At 37.0% G+C, this 22,533-nt stretch overlaps 1 protein-coding gene across 2 annotated transcripts in view; it reads right to left on the bottom strand.

Moving 5' to 3' along the window:
- Positions 1-22,533, bottom strand: part of GABBR2 (gamma-aminobutyric acid type B receptor subunit 2) — a 467,784-nt gene that overhangs the window by 156,987 nt on the left and 288,264 nt on the right. For both annotated transcript variants that reach the window (XM_050330892.1, XM_050330888.1), the window contains exons 9-11: positions 6,059-6,139; positions 5,529-5,679; positions 4,902-5,034 (exon numbers count right to left, since the gene is read on the bottom strand). In XM_050330892.1, coding sequence (XP_050186849.1) covers positions 4,902-5,034; positions 5,529-5,679; positions 6,059-6,139 — 365 coding nt within the window. The remainder of the gene's footprint in view (positions 1-4,901; positions 5,035-5,528; positions 5,680-6,058; positions 6,140-22,533) is intronic.

A 22,533-nucleotide genomic window follows, 5' to 3' on the forward strand; every position in this document is an offset into this window, starting at 1 on the left:
AGTGTCTGTGTAAATTGCAAGACTAAGATCCTCTTATCTTTTATGTAACACCTTTGCAGAACTCTGTAGTGTAAAGGAGATTGGAAGACAATATCTATCTCCAGAATAGATATCTCCTAGAACAGTGTGAATCCTATACTGAATTATTCTAAACAGATCATTTGCCTCTTCCCTAACACTGCAATCCCCCAGTGCAGCACACTCTCTAAGAGATGGTGCTGCTACACATCAGAACTACTGAGGAGAAGCAGAGCTGTTCAGTCTACTACTACCTAACACACCAGATCTTTCTTTGTGTAGACTATGGACATTTTACTCCAACGTGGAGTACTTAATCTTCAGCCCCAACCTAATAATTAGGTGTACCTATTTGAGGAAGATGCATAACAGAGAAGACTATGGTCCTCCTCAGGACTAGAGTAGTCTGTCATCCCATAGCAGTTCCAACTTGCAAAGACATTACTTATCTTAAATGTAAAACATGAAATTCTCAGTGGAATGTATTACAGAAGTCTAAATGTTATGATCATATCTAATATTCTCTCTATTTTAAGTCTCTCTATTTAGTATGTCAGCTTAAACTCTATTCATAGGATCTGTCTCTGGCATTGCTAATTTCGAGTCTCTCTCTTCCATATAATGAATGCTTTCAATTATATTTCCACTTGCTTGCATTTTTCCAGTTGGCATCACATCTTGTTTCACACCCTTACTTCTAACTTCTTTTTTTTTGCTATGGTACCATGGTAATTCTGAGATTAAAAACAAAGATAAGACATTCTCATTCTCTCTCTCATATCTGAAGCACTTTGCACTGTAGCATACATGCATTTAATGAAATATTGTATTGCTTTTCCTTGTTCTGTACAACCAATAAAGTTGCTATTAAGTAACACATGATTGAATGATTCAATAACACACTGACCACTTTCTCAGAACTCACTGTTCTGGATTATTTTAATTCCATTTAATTGGAGTTTTAAAATATGATACCTAATCTCTAATTCTGACATGGAACTAAATAATGCTACATTTGTTAGTATGAATTCTTACTGTAAGTACAATTATTATGCATTTAAATATACTTGGTTCCTTTTCCATAGAAAATGGGCATACCAAGATAAAAATGAGTATGTTTGGGAACCAATTACCCACTCTAGCACAGAGTCAACATTATATAATTCCAAAGACTAATATAATATCCCTATTAAGCAAATTATTTGACCATATATTTAAACTGCTTGCTGACTCTCAAACACATTTAACACTTGTTTCTGTTTCATCATAATGACTTATATACCATATCCTCCTACAACAGATGCCTTACAGTGTGGAAAATAGTACTACAGCTTATCAAATAAATTCTTTCAAACTTTCAGGTGTAATTTTGGATCATATTTCAGTGTCCTTGGAATGTTACAGCATTCAGCATATGCCATATGCAGATTTAGATTGTAGAACAGTAAAAAATACCAGACATTGTAAAGCATTGCACCCTCCAAACAGTGCTATGAACACCGTGCTACAGAGGAAACACACCCAATAGAGTTGAATGTCATACCTACAATTTGTAAAACATTTTTCCTGCATTTGTGAGTATAGAATCATGGACTCATATAACAGCCTGGGTTGTAAGATACCTTAAAGAACACTTAGTTCCAGTTCCCCTGCCATGGGCAGGGACACCTTAGTAAACACAGTCGCTTTAAGGACCTCCTATAATTGTTGTCAAAAATTGTCAGAAACTTAAACAGAGACTGTATATAACATATTTAATTAGGTACTCTTGGTCCTGTGTATTTCCTGCTACCCTGGTGAAATCTAACCACTTTAGAAATACAGAAAACAAAGAGGGTGATTACTTGGCTTAGAGAGGGGATAACACTAATGACAGCTTTATAGCTTTGCATGTGCTTATAAAAGTTGAATAAAAATTTGTACTTCCCTACCAAAAAAATATCTCCCTTCATTGACATGGTTCTTCTCTGTGACTGAGATGTATTTTTTACACCCACATGATTTGGCTCAATGGCTTTTTATGATCACCCTACATTGTAACTAGTTCTTTCAAAGACTAAGCCACAGTCTTACATAAAATGGGAATTTTAAATTAATCTCTCATATGGCTAGAATGGGTAATCAAAATCATGCTTTTCCAGGGAGATGGATGATGAAGAGAGATTTGTACTGGCCTGATCCTATAAGCACTGGTATCTGTAAGCAGTCCTTATGAAACCACTAAGCATATTGCCCATATGGAAATCTGGATGTTCATGACATGGAGCCAAATTATGTGCTGTACCCGGCACTTGAAGAGAGGAGTAGAGAGAGAAGAGTTACCAAACAGAAAGGTATGGTTTGTCTTTCATTGTCTTCTCAGCATTGATTCAGAGTTTTCTATATATAAGAAAAGTGCATTGCCATAGGCAGTGATAGCCATGTAAAGATGATTATCATTATCTATGCTATATCTATTATCATTATCTAAGCTTCTAAGAGAAGCATAAGCTATCCCATTAAAAAATTATAACTGGAGGAAGATATTTTATAAGAATTGTTTTAATGACCACGAAGTTAGAAAAAAAAAATCCTGATTGGTAGCTTCAGAAGGGTTTGTTGCATCTATGGATGTAGTACTAATTGTTGACAGAGCTAGGATTCATAAGGTATATCAGTAGCCATGCACAGGAAAATACAATCAGAAATGCTTCCATACTGGACTGGAAATGTGGAAAGCCAAGATTGTGAAGAAATCTCACAGACACAGTACTTAACTACATTAAAAAAAATAAATTCAAAAACTCTGTTTAAGGCAGGTGGTAATACTTCTTAATCAAAGTTTGGCTTTAGGACGCAGTATTCTCCCTCAACCCTTTCTTTTATTGGTAATTTTTGTCAAGTGGCTATATTAATAAAGTGCCAGTCCAGATCTATCCCTCTGTGGAAGATAAAGACTTAACATAATGTGACAGATACAAATCAGAATAAAAGGAAGAAATATGTAAGAAAAGACAGAACAAAGCAGCACACAGTTAATTTTTTTTTTTTTTTTGCATTTAGAATATGAGGGTAGTGGTTATATTTTGAGAGGCGAATTAGAGAAAAATCAGATAGAAGAAATGTTCTAACTCAGAGGCACAAGATTTTGGATGTTGGTTCATTTTTCAGAGTTAAGACTGAGCTGTTTCACATTTAAAGAAGGACTTAAATTTAGTTTTATATAGCTACATTTGGTTGGAAACCTGTTCCCTAGAGCAGCTCAATGTTGATCAGTACCTCTGGTTCCCACATTCAGCAATGCATGGCTGCTTCCAGAGCAGGGCTGTAGCCCAGTCATACAATGGCCTGCAGCCTGGCAATGAACTCAGGAGCTCTGAATACAAGCCCCTCAAGGCTGAGAAGACATCAGAACTTAGAAATCGCATCCCCTGCCACTAGATTCTTTCGCAATGGAGGGCAAGAAGAGACTTGGCTTCCTAATGGCAATTCTGCTCCACTAGAAGTTGTTTCTCAAAAAATGGCATAATTGCTGAATAAAAAACAGATGATGGCACCTTCCACTTCCTATTGGCCCCTATGTGTTCACAGAGTTATATACTGGGTTGGGAGAAGTGAACAGGATCATCAAGTCTTTGAGGCACCTGTTTCTACTAGCTCTATAGAGAATTAGTGCTTTACTGTAGAAAGACTGGATATTCTTTCCTTCTCCTTTCTGTTGCTGTTAATATTTGAGTGTCTAAAATACAGCTGAGTCCATGCCCAGCTAAGGAATGTAGGATTTTCCACAGACAATCCTGTACGTTCACCAATACTGTATCTTCTAGTCCATCTTGGCATATGCTAAAGAATCTCCAGTGGTTTGAAATGGTATAACTGAACAAGTCACATGGTATTTCACTTTTTTAATGGAGGGTTTCAGCTGATATACTGGGATGTCTCTGCATCAACTAGCTTTATGCATCCAACTTTCATGCTTTGAATTATCCTGTCTCCAGTCATGACATCTGAAATTCAGACTCCTAAAAAAAAAAAAACCTGCAGTGAACTGCAACTTTTTAGGGACTTGAAGAAGGATCAAAACTGTAGTGAAGATAACTCCTAAGTAAGTCTGATATTCTTAGGTAACAGGTCTAAGCACAGTCTTCAGATTTTTTGAGGAGAAAATATTGGATTAAATGCTCTTTGTACTGTTTCTGGGGGGAATATCCTTGCAGTGACATTCTTTCTCTTTTCCTTTCTTTGAAATGGCCTCTGTAAGTCTGGCTGCATATTACAGCGAGCAATTAGGACATTTTAAGTTTTTAGGTGGACGTAATTTAATTTGGTTTCAGAGCTGCTCATTTTGATTTAACTAGAATATATTCTGTATGGATCTAAGCTTGTGTGAGTTTATAGTGTAGCCTGGAAGTAGTAGTAGAAGTCTTTGGAGATTCAGCCAAAAAGATTGACTAAAAAGATCTAGACAAACAGCAGTCATGAAGTGTAAAATAATATGGAATACATAAAGACAACATAGTAGTTTTATAGGTACTACAAGTTGCCATGTTATGAACACAGCCTTTAGTAAATAGTCTTCATATGTATGATTTCAAAACAAGAAAGTACATCTACCCTTTCACTCTGAGGTCAAATACCAATGTACCTGAAGTTTTCAATACTAACATGAACACTAACACTAACACTAACACTAATACTAATACTAACACTAACACTAACAACATCATCCACAACAAACAACTGTGCACGTTTCAGGATTCAGTTTAAGAAAATTCCCCAGGAAAGAAGAAAGAGAATCAGTGATTAAATGGACTGTGACAGCCAACTACTGAAATTTTCTGTTTGCATTTCTCACAGAGCTTTCTGTAAGACAATCTTCAAGTAGAATATATGGAATTACTTACTGTGCAAAGTGTCTCAAATGTCTTTTCGGAGACAAAGGATCCATCAAGACCAAAAAGAAAAATAGATGCATAAGAAAGCATCCCTCCAAGGATAATAAGGTTGTTCATGTAGGGACTGGACATCTTTATTAGTCTATGGACAAAAGGTGATAGTGTATTAAGAGGAAAAGATTACTGCTAGGCTATTAGAGCAATAAAGAAGAGCTTTTTGTAACCAGGCAAACAGATAAACCTTCTTCTAGAACTCCATAAAATCTATAGGCATGCACAGTATTTCTTTTTTATAAAGTCTAGCATTGTCTAGAATTGTTTCAGTTTTTTTAATGTTTAGTAAAAAGACCTCCTCTTTTACTGATGAATTAACTAGCAAGGGTTAATGTTATTAGAAGACAGCCAACATAAATTAAAAAATTACACTTTTCAGACAGTATAAAAGAACTTAAATAAAGTCTGTTTCATATATTACACAGCAATTACAATTAAATAGTTCTAAATTATCATCTTTCCACAGTTTTAACATTTTCTTTACACATATATATGTAGATAGATATACATACGTGATGGGTTCTGCAAACATTGCATTTAAATATGAAAGAATTAGTGATAGAAGTAACATGAATGTCTTACTTCTGATTTCTGTTTTTGATGTTAAAGAACAAAAAAGCACTGGCCATTATCATTCCTAGGATGGTGAGGGCAGAGAGGATGCTGTAGAGAGGCAGGGAGATTTTGCGCAGCTCTTCTTGTATAATTGTTTTGTCCTTTGGAGGCTCAAGTCCTAGAATTACATGAAGAAATAAAAGGCTAAAGCTCAACCAATTGCAGAATTTCTGAAAGAAACTTTGCCTTATATATGATTTAGTACATTTAGCAGCTATGAACTACACCAGTAGTTGATGAAAACATTTGTGTGCACATATAAATTTGAATTTGCCCTGTCATTGAAATAAAAACCAAGTATACAATTTCCAAACATTGTGATTTTCTGTTCAGAATTCTGCTATTTTTTAACCACAACTCTGTTTCCTTTCTCTTTCTTCAGTGTCATAGCTTTTTGATTAAAAATAGTAAAACAATTCTTTAAGAGCATGCATTCTTACAAACCGCATACATCTATTAATGTCACTCCTATACCTCTTTCCAGTCTTCTCTCCTACCTTGGAATCTGATGACACTGTTGTTTATTTCCAGTGTGTCAGCTACAGCATTGTATTCTCCCACCTTTACTTCCTTTCGCTCTGCAGAGAAACAAACAAGAGCGATTTTTTATGACAGTTCACATGTTCTCAATTATTTAACTGATTTTTTCTTCTTTTTTGACAGTATGTCAAAAGGAAACGAAATATGAAAGAATAAGACATGAATTATTAAATCAGAATGCCAGACAGCTAACATCATTAAAAGGAGTATTTCTGATTCTTGAAAGAAATGCAAAGTATTTTTAAGACCTCATTTACATAATCAGGAAGCTGTTATTGGGCACAGACATCTCCAGCTTAAAGATCACACAATTTCTTACTGGCTCACACTATGCAGGACATTTTTGCTGAGAGAACAGGCATGGCTAAATCACACATTCCCCTCCCATTTAAACAACTAGGACATCTTGCTTAGTGAAGTATTTCCCAGGAGATTCATAGCAGCAGGCTCCAGCCAGTGTGGAGTAGACTGGCTAGTTAGCAGATAGGCTGGGAATCAAATCTCTTACTCTGACTGGGAATTAGCAACTCATTAGTACCCTGACTGCAAAAGTTACTATGTTATATAATTAAAGCCAACATGCACTTGAGATAAAATTTTACAGTTAGTCTCATCTGCTATTTTGGGACTATCGTCACATACTCGGCTTTCTTGCACCCAACAGAATAGAGTATGCAGATAGAGAAATTTGATTTGTTTTTCTGCTGCCTTGGCCACTGTAGCTGGAACTCTGGCGTGCATTTTTCCCACGCTTCTGGGTGGGAATGAATTCATTCATCTGGCATGAATGAATTTCTGTAATTTCTGTTGGGATTTCAGTAGGGCTTAGAAGTGCAGGAACTTACTAAATTATTACTCTTACACTAAAACTTTTATATTTTGATCAGACTTATAAACCACAGGCACACTGGCTATGGTTTTCTTTGATGAGCTAGCTCAACAGAAACATAGGACTTTCAGGCCTCCATGTCTGGGCATGCAATTTACATTTAAATTCTGAGCTCATGGCCCTATTTGTGACAATGATTTTGGGAGCTGATGATCTTGAACTAGATGGCAAATTTGAAAAGACTGTATTTTACCCAACAGCTCCACATTAAGCTTTTCTCCTTTCTCACTCAAAGTGATTTTGCCACTTCAGCTCTGCTGAATGGAGTATCTAGCTCCATTTTAGTAAAATCTACAGGCTGACTAATACTAACCTGGGAGCTCACAGCAGGTAAAAGTTTTCCTTACATAAATCATTATTTTTATTATTAAAATTATGTACACAGTAATGTACACTGGGGTAGCATTTGCTACCGCATCAAAAGCTAGAGTTTGCAGTTCTGAAGACTAATTTTCCTTTCACATGAATGTGATCCACTTGGAAGGCCCTAAGACTAGTTTGGAATAAAAGCATAATCCTCGGGTCTCCAGCAGCAGTTTATAGAGCCCATCCACATGGTATCATATACTCTTAGGAGTGAATATAAGTTTATAATTGCTGTCACCGACTGAAAATTCTTTGTGAAATAGGTATATGAATAAAATCCTGACAGTTGTAAACTGTAAATGAAATATTCCTACTAGTCATCTAAAAGCTAAAATGGTTAATGCTAAAACCAGAACTGATTCACTTTAATTTGTATTTGTATCATGACAGATTTTTTACCTGTAGATCTGAAACAACAAAGTACTACCTAGAGAGGAGACAAACATCAGAATGCATATCAATATACAGTGTGCACATTAGATGCCAAATGGTCCACAGCATCTACTGATACCAGTACAGAGGAAGATGTGCACCTTGATGTTGGTCTAGCCACAACTTTACAGCAACAGGCTGAAGTCTAACAGCTCTGATAAACATAGAAAAGAGTAATTGTTCCACAACCATTTATGGAGCTTGGACTAGATTAGATGTGAGAAGCACGGTAACATGTGGAGAAGCATACAAAGAAGGCAGTGTAAATCTGTGGTCTGATTAAAGTACCACAACTGAGAAAGTTTTTCTGTGATTACTTCATGTGACATACAATGTCATTCCTTTTCAACATTTATATATTCTTACATGGCTTCCTTCACAAATGAAGTAACACCGAGAATGTGCCTGATGAGGTAGCCTACAACTAGCTAGGCTGGGTACCAGGAGCTAGCCCTTGTAGGAATGGAGCTTGGTAGCTGGAGAAACAATCTTCCAGGCCAGACCGAAGATCAAGATTTTTTTGACTTAGAAACCCAAGACTGTGAGGAAAACCTCCAACATTTAGTACCAGGGAACCATATTATAATGCCTTGTCCCTTACAAACAGGAAAGGACAGTTCATAGAGAATATGCCAAGCTTTATCGAAGTCAAGAAAAGCCATAAAGATATTTGATATCTTAAACAACTGGGGGAATCAGTCTATGAGGGAAATAGAGCAGATTTTTATTGAGAGAAAGGATATATTATCCTCTTCATAGTGTGATTACAGGGATGCTGAGAGGGAGACATCAAAAGATTTTGTTCTCCCAGCAATGAGTACAACTATGGCTGTTGGTTTTTCGGATCCCCAAGCACAAGTGCTGATCAGTGACAAAGTCACCCCCAAATATTAAATAAAGGAAGCAAGGAGGCAGGACTATGGCTCTCTGCTGTCTTGCATAGATCAACACAGATAAGAATGGGAGTGCAGGTTCTACATTTCTATATGTCATTTCATCCACTTTCCTTTGGAAATTCTACATTATTAAAGTTAGTATACTGTAGCTCATATCTGTTGAAACCTCTGAGTGTTCAACAACAAAAGGACAGGAGGAAGTGGAACTCCTCCAAAGAAACACACCAACAAAGTGCTTTGTCCAATATTCACAATATGACTTCTTTTTCTAGTGCTTCCATTATTTTTAACTAGATCTTTCCACACTCACGATTGAGAGGTTGTACTGAAATCCCTCAGCTCACGTTAAAATGCAGAAGAAAAATACTGGGGGAAAATATACTGGCTTTGTGAGATAATGTTTGTCAATACCATGACAGGAGTGGTGAAATTTCAGAACCTGAATCTGCAGCTGTTCTTTCAAGCAGGAACAAAGAAGTATGAAAACTAACCAACACAGAGAAAACTGGTCCAGAAATATGTGAGTGAAATTTATGCCTATCTCACAGAATTACAAACAACTAATCCTTGTTTTTAATTAATTGTCTCAGAATAGATTACTTATATGGCCGAGATGAAAGCTTTCTGCCAACAAAGAACTGAGCTAATCTTAGAGGAATATTAAAATTTTTTCTTCTGCATATTTTATTACAGAATTTTATAGCCCACTTTAAGTAACTCCAGACAAATTGACACACTACCACTAAATAATTGGCTCATGTTTCACAAAGTTAATACAGAAGATTTTCAATGGCATATCAGGTAGTTACATGTTCTTGTTGAATAAAATAAAAAGAGTCATCCTACAACAGATATTAGTTGAGTAAAGAAACTTAGCAAAATGCACAGCAGTATTATGATTGCCAGAATGACTGTATTCACTTACACTGAGAATTTCCAGATAAGACAATGATTAGGTTCAGTTCCTTTCACTATATGTCATAATTTCCATTTCCACCATATTTTTGTAAGTGTATTTAATTTACACCTCATAAAGACAGTTTCTACTGAGAGATGTTTAAGGATGAGGGAAAGCACTTGTAATGCATAAGAGATGGGTCTTAGTTTGTTTTGAAAAAACATCCCTGCATAAGGGGCTGCCTCCATGACTCCTCCTTGAAGAGCTTATAAAAATTTTTTATATAGCTTCTCCTACTTCTTCACTCCCTTAAAACTTTCCTCTGACAGCAGTTTAACAATTTCTTATCCCGCTCTTTGTCAACTACCCCTTTTGCTTAACCATCCTAATTCAGTGGGAGTGATTAGATGCTTAGCATATTAGAATATCTTGATGCATATTCAGCTCTTAGCAGCCTATCTCAGGAACCAATATTATTAAACCTTGTCCTACAACAGAAAAATGTAGTTCCCTGCACATTGTTCCTCACCCATGCCTCACAGCTCAGCAAGACTGCTGGCAGCTATGGGGAAAATTTATCCGTCATGTCTCAGAAGAGTTTTGGAAAATGCCCAAGTGGTTGCCAACAGGTAAAACTAAGCATGGTCCATACACACATGAAATGCTTAAAAATCCTTAGGAAGAGAATGACTGAAATTTGGAAAGATTTTAATCTCAAGTTTCAAATCAATCTCCTAGACCAGAACCAGAAATCATGGCACTGCACAACTATTCACACTTTCAAAGACACATCTAACCTATCTGAAAGCCCACCACTGACAAGCTGTTGGCAACTCATTGATAGGCTCAGTCCAGAGACAGGATGAATGGTGCTCAGAAACATTACATTATGGTGTCCAGAGGCTTCCGTTTCCCCAGTTTAGCTTCTGCTCACGTTTCCTTTCAAGGAGTGAATGCTTTTCTGTAACACTTTACGCTGTCAGTCTCATGTAGCAATCATTTGTCACTGTGGGGTCTTAGGACTTCTTTCTCATTGCCACTATTGCCTTCTGTAAAGGCTCCTGAGGAGCTCATGTGCTGCACTGAGCGCCAGCAATCCTGTGACCGAAAGTGTTCAGAGAGCAAGACATGGGAAAAAAGATGGTCCAAACACAGGCAGTGAAAATCCTAAGCTGGAGACTGCAAACTGATGCCAAGTCTGAGAACACTTCCCGCATTTCAGTAAATCCTGTGCAAATTGCCTGCAAAGTCTCTTCTAACCTGCCCTACCTGTCTCACTCATTTTGAAAGCTGTTTCACAAAATAATGGTCTATCACAAAAGCTGGAAATGCTGTTTCAAATGCTTTTACTATGCTAAATGAAACTAAGCATGATGGAAGCTAATTTTCTTCAGAATAAATACAGAAACATTTCATGTTGTGGTTCATGTAGAAAGTCTTAGCAAATTAATGTAATCTTAACTTTCATAATATATCCTTGTCAGACAGGACTGAGAAGCTTTTCAGTTATCCTTATCACATATCAGCAGTAACCAACACAAGCTGAAAGTTTCCAATTAAAAAAAAAATAAATCACAATAGAAGCTTATAAATAATGAATGAGCAAAGCCTTTTCCATGAATTTCATCCATTTGCAGGCAACCATTTCTCTTTGTTTAAAGACAAAAATGCTGAGATTAAGAATTACAGTTCAAATAAGGAAGAAAATGTCAGGTCAGATAAAAGATTATTCTTCAGCAGAAGCTGCCAGAAAAGAGAGAATCAAGGAAGAAAAATATGTTACCTTTGCAAGGATTTGAATTACCACAGTTTTTATGCTTGTAATTGGAGTTTAAAATCTGTTTTGCCCTAAGAAATATTACCTTCATCTTTAACTCCTTCGTAACTATTTCCTTTATTTGAAGTTATTGTCTAGTATTTTATTTATGAAATCCCATATTCCACGGTTTTGGAAACAGACATACACAGCACACAGGAAATCCTGAGTTATGCAAGTAGTATATATAGCAAGTGATAATTACTCCTCATAGCCAGTTCTCTGGCTATGAATCTTCCATTCATCCATAAAGCAAAACAGACAGAAAAGTCAAACCTGACAAGGGCCAAACAGGGTATCCTTAGAGTCAGGATAAAAGCTAAGCAGTCTGAACCTTGAGTTTATTTCACTACATTAGTAATGGTATTTAGCCAACCAGATACAGCAAGCAAGTAGGCAAGTTGCAAATAAAATATCATTAAGTAACCTGAGCTCATAAAAAACCTAGTAATTTTGTAGCCTGAGTAGATTTTTCTATAAAAATTTCAAGAACCTGTATTTTTAAGAACATATAAAAATTATTTTTACTGATTCTTCTTAAGCTTTGTTTCTACTTTCCTGATTATACATCTGTCTCTTACTTTGTTTGTTAGACTTATGTCTAGACTTGCATAGAAATTTAGTAATATAGTTCATGTAGATTTAGTACCTAAATATCTTAAGTGTTTATACATTAGGCATCAAAGAGCTACATGATGAAATAAAATATAAAGGCTTTGAGTTTAGAACAATTATTTCTTAAAATGAGAATTGTTAACACCATCATTATAGCTTTCATTCAAGAAACTGAGAAATCCCTGAGATTAGCTCAGTTGGTTAAAACTGTGCTAATAACACCTAGGTCATGGGTTCAATTCCCTGTATGGGCTATTCCCTTGAGACTTGGACTCAAAGATCCTTGTGGCTCCCTTCCAACTTGGAATATTCTGTGATTCTATATAAACAAATATACAGTAATGAAGGCAGATCATCCATGAAGCATAACGATGGTTGCGATGAAGCAAGTGTACAGAGCAAACGTTAATTCTTCTGAATAAAAATTCCTGTTTCTTAGGATGCTTAACAAAATCCTAGATAGTTCTAAATGAGGTTGTATATGAAGTCAGACTTTTTTTTAATTTCAGCATAAAATATTGACTGATATCAAATCGTATAACCACTGAAACATATGTCAGTACTTTGGATGAACTCTAACTCATTAAAAAAGTTAACAGACAAAAATTTATATACAAATGAGTACGGTATGATTATATTTTAGGATACATGCATGTGCAATAACTGCAACGTCTCAGTCCAGATAAGGTTTCTCCTATTCCATTGCTCATTGTCTTTTGTGATTTAACTTTTCAGAGAGTTTATCTGCCAAAGTAAATTATTCTTTGAAGTCATACAGTGTAATTATACATGTGTATTAATATTTATTAAATATTGTGTATTAATTTATTAAAACATTTAATATTAATATTTATCTAAATGTAGAATGGTCTACTAACAAAAATTTATATTTATTTCGACTTATCACTTGGAATCACCTCTTCCTAGCAGAGGCCAAACCCAGCGTGCTTTTCCTGACTCAGAATTTAGAGTGGAGAATAACATTGTAAGTGTAAAACTACAGGCAGCCATCATGAGAAGACGTTTTCTCAATTATGAAATAATAATTTCGTTACTTGTTGCATGCCTTTAAGTACCTCATGCGCTCTACTCGCTTACACTAGTCCATTTTCTGCAGTGAGTGTGCTAGGGAATCAGCCTGTGCAGACACACAGGCTTGGGCTGACTTCCCGGGAGAACTCCCAAAAGCTTCCTGGGTTGGAAAGGCCATCCAGGCAGTGACAGGTTTGGATGCGGATGCCACTGATCTGCAGAGAAGCCCTCCTGGCAGCATCCCAGGGCCCAGCAGCAGCTCCATCTGTCAGAGTCTCTCTGGGAGAGGGACAGTTGAAGGCAGGACCGTGCGGGGGGTGGAGGTGCCAGTGACGGAGGCTGTGGCCATGTTCTGTTGTCCCTTGAGCTTGATTTCAGAGTATGAAAGATCAGAGACTATGAGGCACAATTCAAGATATACCATGCTACTGCACTCATTCAAAGGTAAAGGGATAGCAAACCACAGGACAGCAGCATATCCATTTTGACAATCTATGATGCTTCCAAAAACGCCCAAGATGACAGAGCAGCCATGTATCCAGATATTTTGTTCAAGGGGAATAAATGCAATTATTGTCTCTCTGGTGTCCTGGAAACTCAGTATGAGTAGGTAGAGTGTGCATTATCAGGAGAGTTCGGCAAAAGAAAGATTTCAATGATTATCAAATTACCAGATAATTTTTTTTTTAGTTAACCCAAAAGTTACTCATGAACTTAAGTCAAATTCACCAAGCAGTGTCATTTAGGGGAGAAAAAACCAGGAACAGCACTGTTGTCAATCTTTTCTGACTCACCAGGGTAAAATGCATATACAGCTGAAAAACGCAAGACACACAAAACAGTGACCTAATCCCAGTTTCCATCTGCTAGCTCAGTATTTAAGCTTTCCACACAAACATGACAGAAGATGTGACAGGGTATATATATAGATATAATATATATATATATAATATCTTGACAGGAAAGACAGGGTGACCAAGGTGATCTTTTCCTCCTCTGGTATGTTTAATATTCTAGTATTTAATTTGATTTTCTTGTGCATGGTTAAAAGAAATGTTACACTACACTTACCTAAACACCTTACTCATGTAACTGAAATTATAAATTCAGTTCATTGTGCAATATCAACTATTTTTTTGCAGTAGACAAAAAAAATTTAAAACCCCACATGAGATACCCAGAAAAACTTGCACGGTTACCTATTCCCAGAGAGGCTTTTCTTGTCCATGTGGTGATTTCTTGTCAGTGTGGTGATGCACAGCACAAGAACTGACAGTAGCCCTGGTCTGTGGACAGCTTCAGCTGACCTGCACATGGCTGCCAAGTCTGCCACCGTGTTTTTGGTGTCTGCTCAAATGTACAGAATGAACTGCACAATGCAGTTCTCCTTTTGAGGGCTCTTGGCCCTTCCTAATTCATATGATAGCCAAATTTAAGTGCATAACATGACAGAAATAAAAATGACTCCCAGCACAGAAGATGTTTGCTTGACCAGTGGATGATGACAGTAATTTTGCCTCCCAACAAGATTGTTTTCCCTCCACTTAGCAAGGCATGCCTGCTTTCTGGTGATCTCGCACCACACAGGGACAACACAAAGCCCCCATTATAGCACATTTGGATGCATACACATGATTTTATGATTAGGGCCTTCCCTTACCTTCTGTCAGGGCTGTGTTTTCCCTCCCCTGGGAGGAGAAGGTTCAACACACCGCTGAGCAGCCTCCCAGCAGGCTGTGCCTTCTCTGCTTCAGTTGAGAGGTCCAAAAATGAAATGCTCTGGCTTCTTCCTTACATACTACATCCTTAAACTTTTTCAGAGTTAAGGGGGCATTATTTAAAGGTTGGAGTTTCACAGTTACCATGCTTGAGATGGGAGGGGAGCAGCAGCTGCTGTGCATATTATGTGTGTTAGATATGAACTACTCATTATGTCCTCGAATAACCACTCTTGCCATTACACCAGGTGGCCTGTGAAAACACTGTAGCACATGAAGAGCTTTGAATATCTTCATTATTCAGGGTCAAAGCCAAAGACAGAATTCCTGCTGCCTTCGTCCTAAGATACTAAATAAGGTATCTGAGGCAGTTTTGAACACAGTCATAAAATGCTGCAAACTCTACGCTCTTTTCTGTTTTGTCATCTGTACAGTAACTGCCAGGGCTTCTTCCTATACAAGAAATCCCATTTTTAATCGCCTAGTCTGGTTGATTCCAGATACTTTATTCTGGAATAGTTGGGAAATTGTTCAGGAAAAGATTTAGAGCAACAAAAAGCCCACTTGTGTAATAAGCTGCAACTGCAAGCACACCCTCACTGAGATATAGGGGAGACTCCAAGGGCACCCAGGCAGTGATACTCCCCTAGATCGCTCTCTCAGTTTCCTCTGCTGAGATCAACAGGAGAGCTGTCACTCAAAGTGCCATCGAAAGCCACAGACTTTGAGACTTCCCAACTCTAGCCTTCCCCTGACAATCAGCTCCCTATCCAGAAGTCACATGGGATTGCAGATTGGATTTCCCTGTCCTCAGGGAGGTACTCTGTTCTCCCATAAGGGAGGGATTGTCGCTGCTATAGTTAGGGACGGCACGCTAGGGAGTGAGGAAACAAGAAATGTTATGCAATGCCAGGATGCCACCTAACTCAAGAGTTACACGATTCATAGAGTGAGAAAAACGTGTGCGTGAATGCTACTTTGAATGTTTCTAGAATCATAGAAAGTGACCTTAAAGATCACCTAGTTCCAAACCCCCTGCCATGGGCAGAGATGCATTTTACAAGCAGCAGTGGCTTCTCAAAGCCCGTGGCACTGGCTGAGGGGTGCAGGTGGTGAGGCTGTGCATCCCCATGCCCTCAGGCAGCTGTGAAAGCTCAGCAGTTAGAAAAAATGACCATGCCCTACTCAGTTCTCACAGCCTTTAAGAGACAGATCCAGGAGATGGATCATCTCATGAGAGGTGCTGTCTACAAAAGAAGGACTGGGATTTCAAGCACCAGCATTTGAAATGTTTTGTGTGCCAGCCCAGCCAACAGACTCCTACAATGATATTTCTCACTCTATAAATTTCCATTTGATGGTTTTATTTAAAATGTAAGTGTATGTGAATGTATGTCAGGATGAGACCAAAGCAGTTTTGAAATATGAGATGATAGTCAATTCAGAATTTATCCATCCTGATACAGGCTTTTCATGAAGATAAAGTAGTTTGGCTTCCTTCAGATACTACCAGCACATTTTAGTAGGATGAATTCTAGTCTTGAGTTTCAAAATTTATCACCACTACTATTTCTTTTTTTTCCCTTTTAAAATCTAATGGTGTTAAAACTTACTGGGAAAAAAAAATCTTTTCAAAAGAAAGCTCATTCAGAAAACTATGTTGGTTTATTGAGATTTTTGTTTTTAAATCTGAAAGCTGATCTTGTATTCAAGAGATAAGAAACACACTTCAACTGAAACTTTTTAAAAACCTCACTTCCAGAGAAAGAATTCCATTTTCCTGCTAATTCAGTAAACTTCCACTTGCTTTAACCTGTTTTGAGTAATCTCTTTGTACTAATCCACTGGGAAAACCAGAAAGGAGGAAAAAGATCCAACAGTGATTTCCTCTTAGTACTAATTAGGAACAATGTGTTTTACTAAGAGCAAAAAAAGGTGGTGTAGAAAACTGATTAAGATACAAAGAAGAGTTTTGAAGTAAAAGTCACTGATTTTATCCATAATGATTGCTTCAAAAATTTCCTAAAATATGGTAGATATCATTGTTGTGCCATTTCATTTTAAATTCTGATTTATTTTTCCTTTTATTTCTTCATCTGGAATAGCTACAGGAAACAGACTAGCATTAAGAGAAAGAGACTTCCATGGAAAGCTACAGCCATTAAATTTTAATTACTCTAAATAATAAAGGATTTAATAATTGATATAGAGCAATTATATCATACACCTGACAGCTCTGGAATAATGCCTGGCACAGCAGACCCAGAACACACAAGCCTTTATGGATAAGCATAGTCTTGTTTTTGTGCATAACATTAAATACACTCCTCTAAGAGTTTTAAGAATTAAAACTGATATTTTACGTACTGAGAGAAAACAGTTTGACAAAACACTCAAGGTTTGAAAGAATCTATTCTGCCCAGAAAATTGATAGCATACAGCAATGATGATTTTTTAGTTCGAACATTATCTTGTTAGAGGAGGACAGAATTTCTGCCTGTAGGAATGAAATATAATACAAGGTAAACATCCTTGAAAAGAGGATTAAAACTAGAAAAGCATAAGTATGCATTTTTTCTCATGTATGACTATTGCAGTATGGGAGTGAAGAATGGTTAAAATTTTTACAATGGATTGGGCATAAAAAACTAGGTTCAGTAACCTCTGTAAGAGGCACAAAACTCTGGAAAGCCACAGTACAAAACTGATGTCATCAGGTTTTCATTACAACTGGGATCAAAAGCTGAAAAATTCTAGTGCTTCAAATGAGAGTGATATTTGCCTAACTGTTCTAACATAATGCTTTGCCTTTTCTCTGAGACAATGTTAAAATTGTAGATGCACGATAAGTAAAGAAAGCTGAGGCTTGTTTAGAGTATGAGAGTAAGAGGAATTTCAGAGCAGAAAATGCTAAAAACCTTTTAAAAATATTTTTAAATTTTTTTCCTGAAACTTCTAGAAAAGTATTAGTGTAAGCTACCTACAAAAGCCAATTGTCCCATAAATTTTATTTCTGACAAGTCTGAAAGTCAAACCCATGGTGTTTAAACTGTGGGAGAGGGTTTAAAATCTTACTTGAAGTGAGTACGTACCTCAGTGTATATGTACCTGAGTACATCTTACCACTAGTTACAGCATTCAAGGGAAATTTAAGTCATAGAATGCTTCCAGAAGGGGAAAAAAAAAGATATTGAATGGAACAGAATGATAATCTATATCATGTGTTTTATATGGGTAGCAGAATTACAAAGAGTAAGTACTTTACATACTTGGCCATAAATCTTTAACTACCCAAATTTGAAGAATCTCAATACAAAACCATATTAGAAAAATACTACTAAAACTTAGGTACACTTTTTGTCTCTTCACCGTCTTATAAAAATTCCTTCATCTGCAATAGCATGTACAGATTAGTGGGAGCTAGCAATGCAAACAAGTGCTCTTACTGCTTTTCAGTAAAAGGTGTAAAAATGTTGTCTTGCTTCCTTGTATTTTCGCTAGAAAAACAGAAAAATCTAGCACAAATTTCTTGTTTCTAGATTTAGGGTCATTTGATTTAAACACGAAACACAGGATGTAAGACAATAAAGATCAAAACTATGAGCACACAGAAACCAGAAATATATGAAACAAAACCTAAAGAAGCGATCACCCTTCTTGTGTGAGACCAGTGCCTGGATCTTCACGTGCACATTTGGAAATCTAGCGCCTCAAATTCTAGTTACAGTCCTTTCCTTATTCCTGATGCCTTCTTCACCTCAATGGTATCACCATCTGACTTTGAGGAACAGAGATGTCCTGGTCTTTGTCCTGGTAGGACCAGTACCAGGAAAGAGAAGAGACAACAAAGGGGCCAGGATTTATGGCACATATTTCATGCCTCTTGCTAAGGTTTGCCTGTGCCAAAAGCCCATCCTGCCTAAATTACTTTTTTCACTCAGGTAGACCATGTTACTCCTCATCGCACCAGTAGCATGAGTAAGCATGGGGGAAAGCACAGCTGCTGAACAGAACAGTGCTGTGTTGCATCCTCCTCTGCTCTGGCATTGCTGCAAGGACTCGCTGGCTCCTTTTCAATCACACCATTAATGGGAGGGTGCTGCTGTTTGGCATCACCTCTGTTTTCCATGTACAGCACCAACACTGAACTGTATCTTAGTTTGCCTTGCTTGACTGAATTATTTCTGGCAGGCAGCAGTGGATATATTCCCAGAAATGGAAGTTTCTCACTGAAATGGAGAATATTCTATAACTCACATATCCTATTCATGGACTGTTTCTGCTGATGCTTTTCATCCCTGAGCTGTAAAGGACAGCAGTGTTGCAATTTCTCAGGAAACCGATTCTCACTTCTGCAACTGGTATCAAAACCTTGTCAACGTGCTGCATTACTTGGGTTATTTCTTCCCTATGCAGCATGCCCCCAGGCATTCTGGTAGATTTTTAAGCTGCTGTTTTACTCAAGGATAGCATGTCATGGGTTTTCTAATATTTCTTGTGTGTGTAAGTTGGAGAGACAGTTGGAGAGACCATGAAGACAAAGCCTGACAAAGTTTAAGTTTGGGCAATGCTCTCTGGCACATGGTGAGACTCCTGGGGATAGTCCTGTGCAGGACCAGGAGCTGGACTCAATGGTCCTTACGGGTCTTTCCAACTCGGCATATTCTGTGATTCTGTGAAAACTTCATGGACTCTTCTGTACTAGCCATTAACAACACAGTCCTTTCCCACTCCTGCTTCTATCCTCAAAATACTGAACCCCTTCACAGCTTTGGCACACACCCCACCACCTCCAGCATACCCAAAATACTTTGCAAGACCAGAAGGACTGACAAGAGAGACCTCTGGTGAGCAGTAGACACAAGTGGTGGGAGGCACAGAGAAATGATGGGAGGGCATGGACACTGCTTAGCCATGCTTCACTGCCAAAAGCTACAGCTGGTAATCCTGGAGATATCAGAGCCCTGAGAAACAGCAATGTATATCCTTAAAACTCATGTACTTCCAAAAGAAATATTATTTACTGGCCTTTTTACCTATTGTTAAGTCCTTAATCTCATATATGGAGAGTCTAAGTTCCTCAAAACCAATCAACAGTTTTGGGTATATCATCTCTACCATTTTTAAGTTTTACAGTACTCTCTCAAAGAGAGAGTTACAGGTATCATTCAACTAGGCCCAGTTCAAAAGCAGCGATTCACCAACCAGAACAGCATAGCTACGTGGTTTATGACTCTGGTTTATAAAACTGTCCTACTGAGTTTCCTGATTTTGTCTATAAAAATGAAGTGATGAACAAGCAGAAAACATGATTGATACTGCATTTTTGATAATGTAAAAAATCATTATAATTTTTATTTTTTTAAACTTAGGGCACGATATTCTCAGATACACTGTTTCTGTTTCCTTCAGTGGGGCTTCTCATGTCTTAGGTTTTTACAGGACCTGCTCTAAAACAAATATGGCTGAAAGACAATTACATCCAATTGAAAGGAAACACTAAATCTATCTTATGATCAAGCTTGTGCATTGTCTGTTACCTTCAATAGTTGATACCAGTTTTGTGAAAACCTGCTCACTAATTTTAGTAAGAGAAGATGTGTAAGTCTGTTTTGAAGAGGTTCAATTTCATGCTCCTATTTTCTTAATACAATCCTCCTTCTTTATACCCCATACAATCCTTTCATTGAGCTGAAACACAAAATTACCTGCTCTCTGAAACTCAGTAATATGCTCCTAAATTATCTAATTCCCATTCACTTAAAAAAATAATAATTTATTCTATACCTTGACCTAGCATAGAGTGTAATTTAACAATCAAGAGAGCACTATACACATAATTTGAATGGTGAAAAATCATTTGAATTTTTCTGCTTCTTGTATGAGACATTTTCTTAGAGGAACCTGTGTATGACTAATTTAGTTCTACAAAGAAAGAAAACAGGCCTCTTGAAGATAAAGTTGAACAGAGTTATCAAAACAAATTTTTGTAACAGCATGCCAACTTGTATGATATTTTTCTAACATTAAATTGCTATTGTTTTTATAGCAATCACAAATAAAAGAAAGATTTAAAGTCAGTTTTAAGGAGACTGTCTCCAAATTAAATTACAATTTTTGTCAGCATTTAATTTTTGGTGGAAACAAATAATGAATTAATAAGATCAGCTTGTAGTGCTGAATGCTGTATAAAGGATTTTTTCTTACTACAAATAAATTATTCTTGCAACTTTATTTGATCATAGAAAAATGCAAAATATGACTTTTGAAATATTTAATCTCTTTCCCAGGCATTAAACAGAATTACTACATGTAGAAAAATTCAGTAAATTTTAACAAATATTTTTTAAAAAGAAATATGATATTACAAAGAAGAAAAATTTGAAATTATATACTTAAAACCAAATGCAGCATTTGTTTTTTGTTTGTTTTGAGTTTCGTTTGATTGTTTGGGGTTTGTTTTTCCTGCAGACCTGTGATTGACCAAACATTCTGTGTTGGTAACAAATTTTGAAGAGATTCCAGTGTCTGGAATCTCTACTTATGCAAGAATCTGTACTGATGCAACTAGATTCCAAACTGGCTTATTGTACTGGACAGGCAGAAGGGCACAGAGTCAACCACAGCTGTCCATCAAGTGTAAGACGATGAGCAATTAGCGAGGTGCTTCAGGGAGCCCACAAAGTGTCCAAAACCCGAGTATGACACTAACAATTCCCGTGCTCTTAAAGTTCATTCTAAAACTGAACTTACTAGCCTGAGGTGATACATCCCACAAGACTGCTCAGGACAGTCTTCTGCGGAAGACATAAGATACCACACACAAGAAAGGTGCACCGTTTCGTAGGCTGCTGGGTTACTAACCAATTATGCTGGCTTAGCCAACTCATCTTAAGCATCATAAATACACACTCAGTACAATTTATCGGACCATTATCTATTAAAAACCTAATTTGCTCAGCTTTTCGAAGCAAATGCTTATTCCCAACCAGCTTTAAAGTCAGCCTAAATAGTGGAAAATGCGTATGGATCTTCCCATTCATAGTTCACTATAGAGAGGGCAAGAAGTGCAACACAGCCTGGTATTAACAACCTTGCTGAAGGCTTCCTGTTTTCTGGATGGTGTATGGTTTGGCATTTAGCATGATTTACATGTACTAGAAAACTTTATGAACCAAAGCAGTATAAGTTAGGATGGTAAAGTCTCCTTTTTTCCCTTGTTGTGCTAAGTCACTCAGGGTCATATTCCTACCAGTCCTGCTCTGAGCAACTAGTCTTCAGATTTGACGTGTTCTCCAAATTATTGCGCTGGGGAGGAATCTAAAATGAATTTAATCTTAATTTTCATTACTGAAAAATACAGTTTGGGCTTTCTCAGCAAGGATTCTGAGTTCTCATATTTACAGATTTAATTTTGGTTGATTTACTCTTCAGCAGCACCAAATTATTTTCTTGAGCTCTAAAGTCAGTAAATAATAAGTGTCTGAACTTGGTTATTTAAACTTTATTATTATGAAAAGTGACTGCAGATTTTAGACCTACAGAACAGGCAACTGAATAGAACTTACTATAATTATTGAATTATTACTCTAGTTAATTCCTCCCTTTCATAGCCACTACATTGTCTATTAGTTAAAAGATGATTTGATGGGATTCCTCTGTCCAAACCTTGATGAGTACAGTGTAGATTTCTGTATCACAACTACCTTATGCCTGTCAAGTTGTGGAGGAAAACAGGCACTTCTATAGAGCATGATTTGCTTGATCTAC

The sequence above is a fragment of the Myiozetetes cayanensis genome, unplaced genomic scaffold (assembly GCF_022539395.1).
Source record: "Myiozetetes cayanensis isolate MyiCay16 unplaced genomic scaffold, myiCay2020 scf1, whole genome shotgun sequence".
Lineage (NCBI taxonomy): Eukaryota > Metazoa > Chordata > Aves > Passeriformes > Tyrannidae > Myiozetetes > Myiozetetes cayanensis.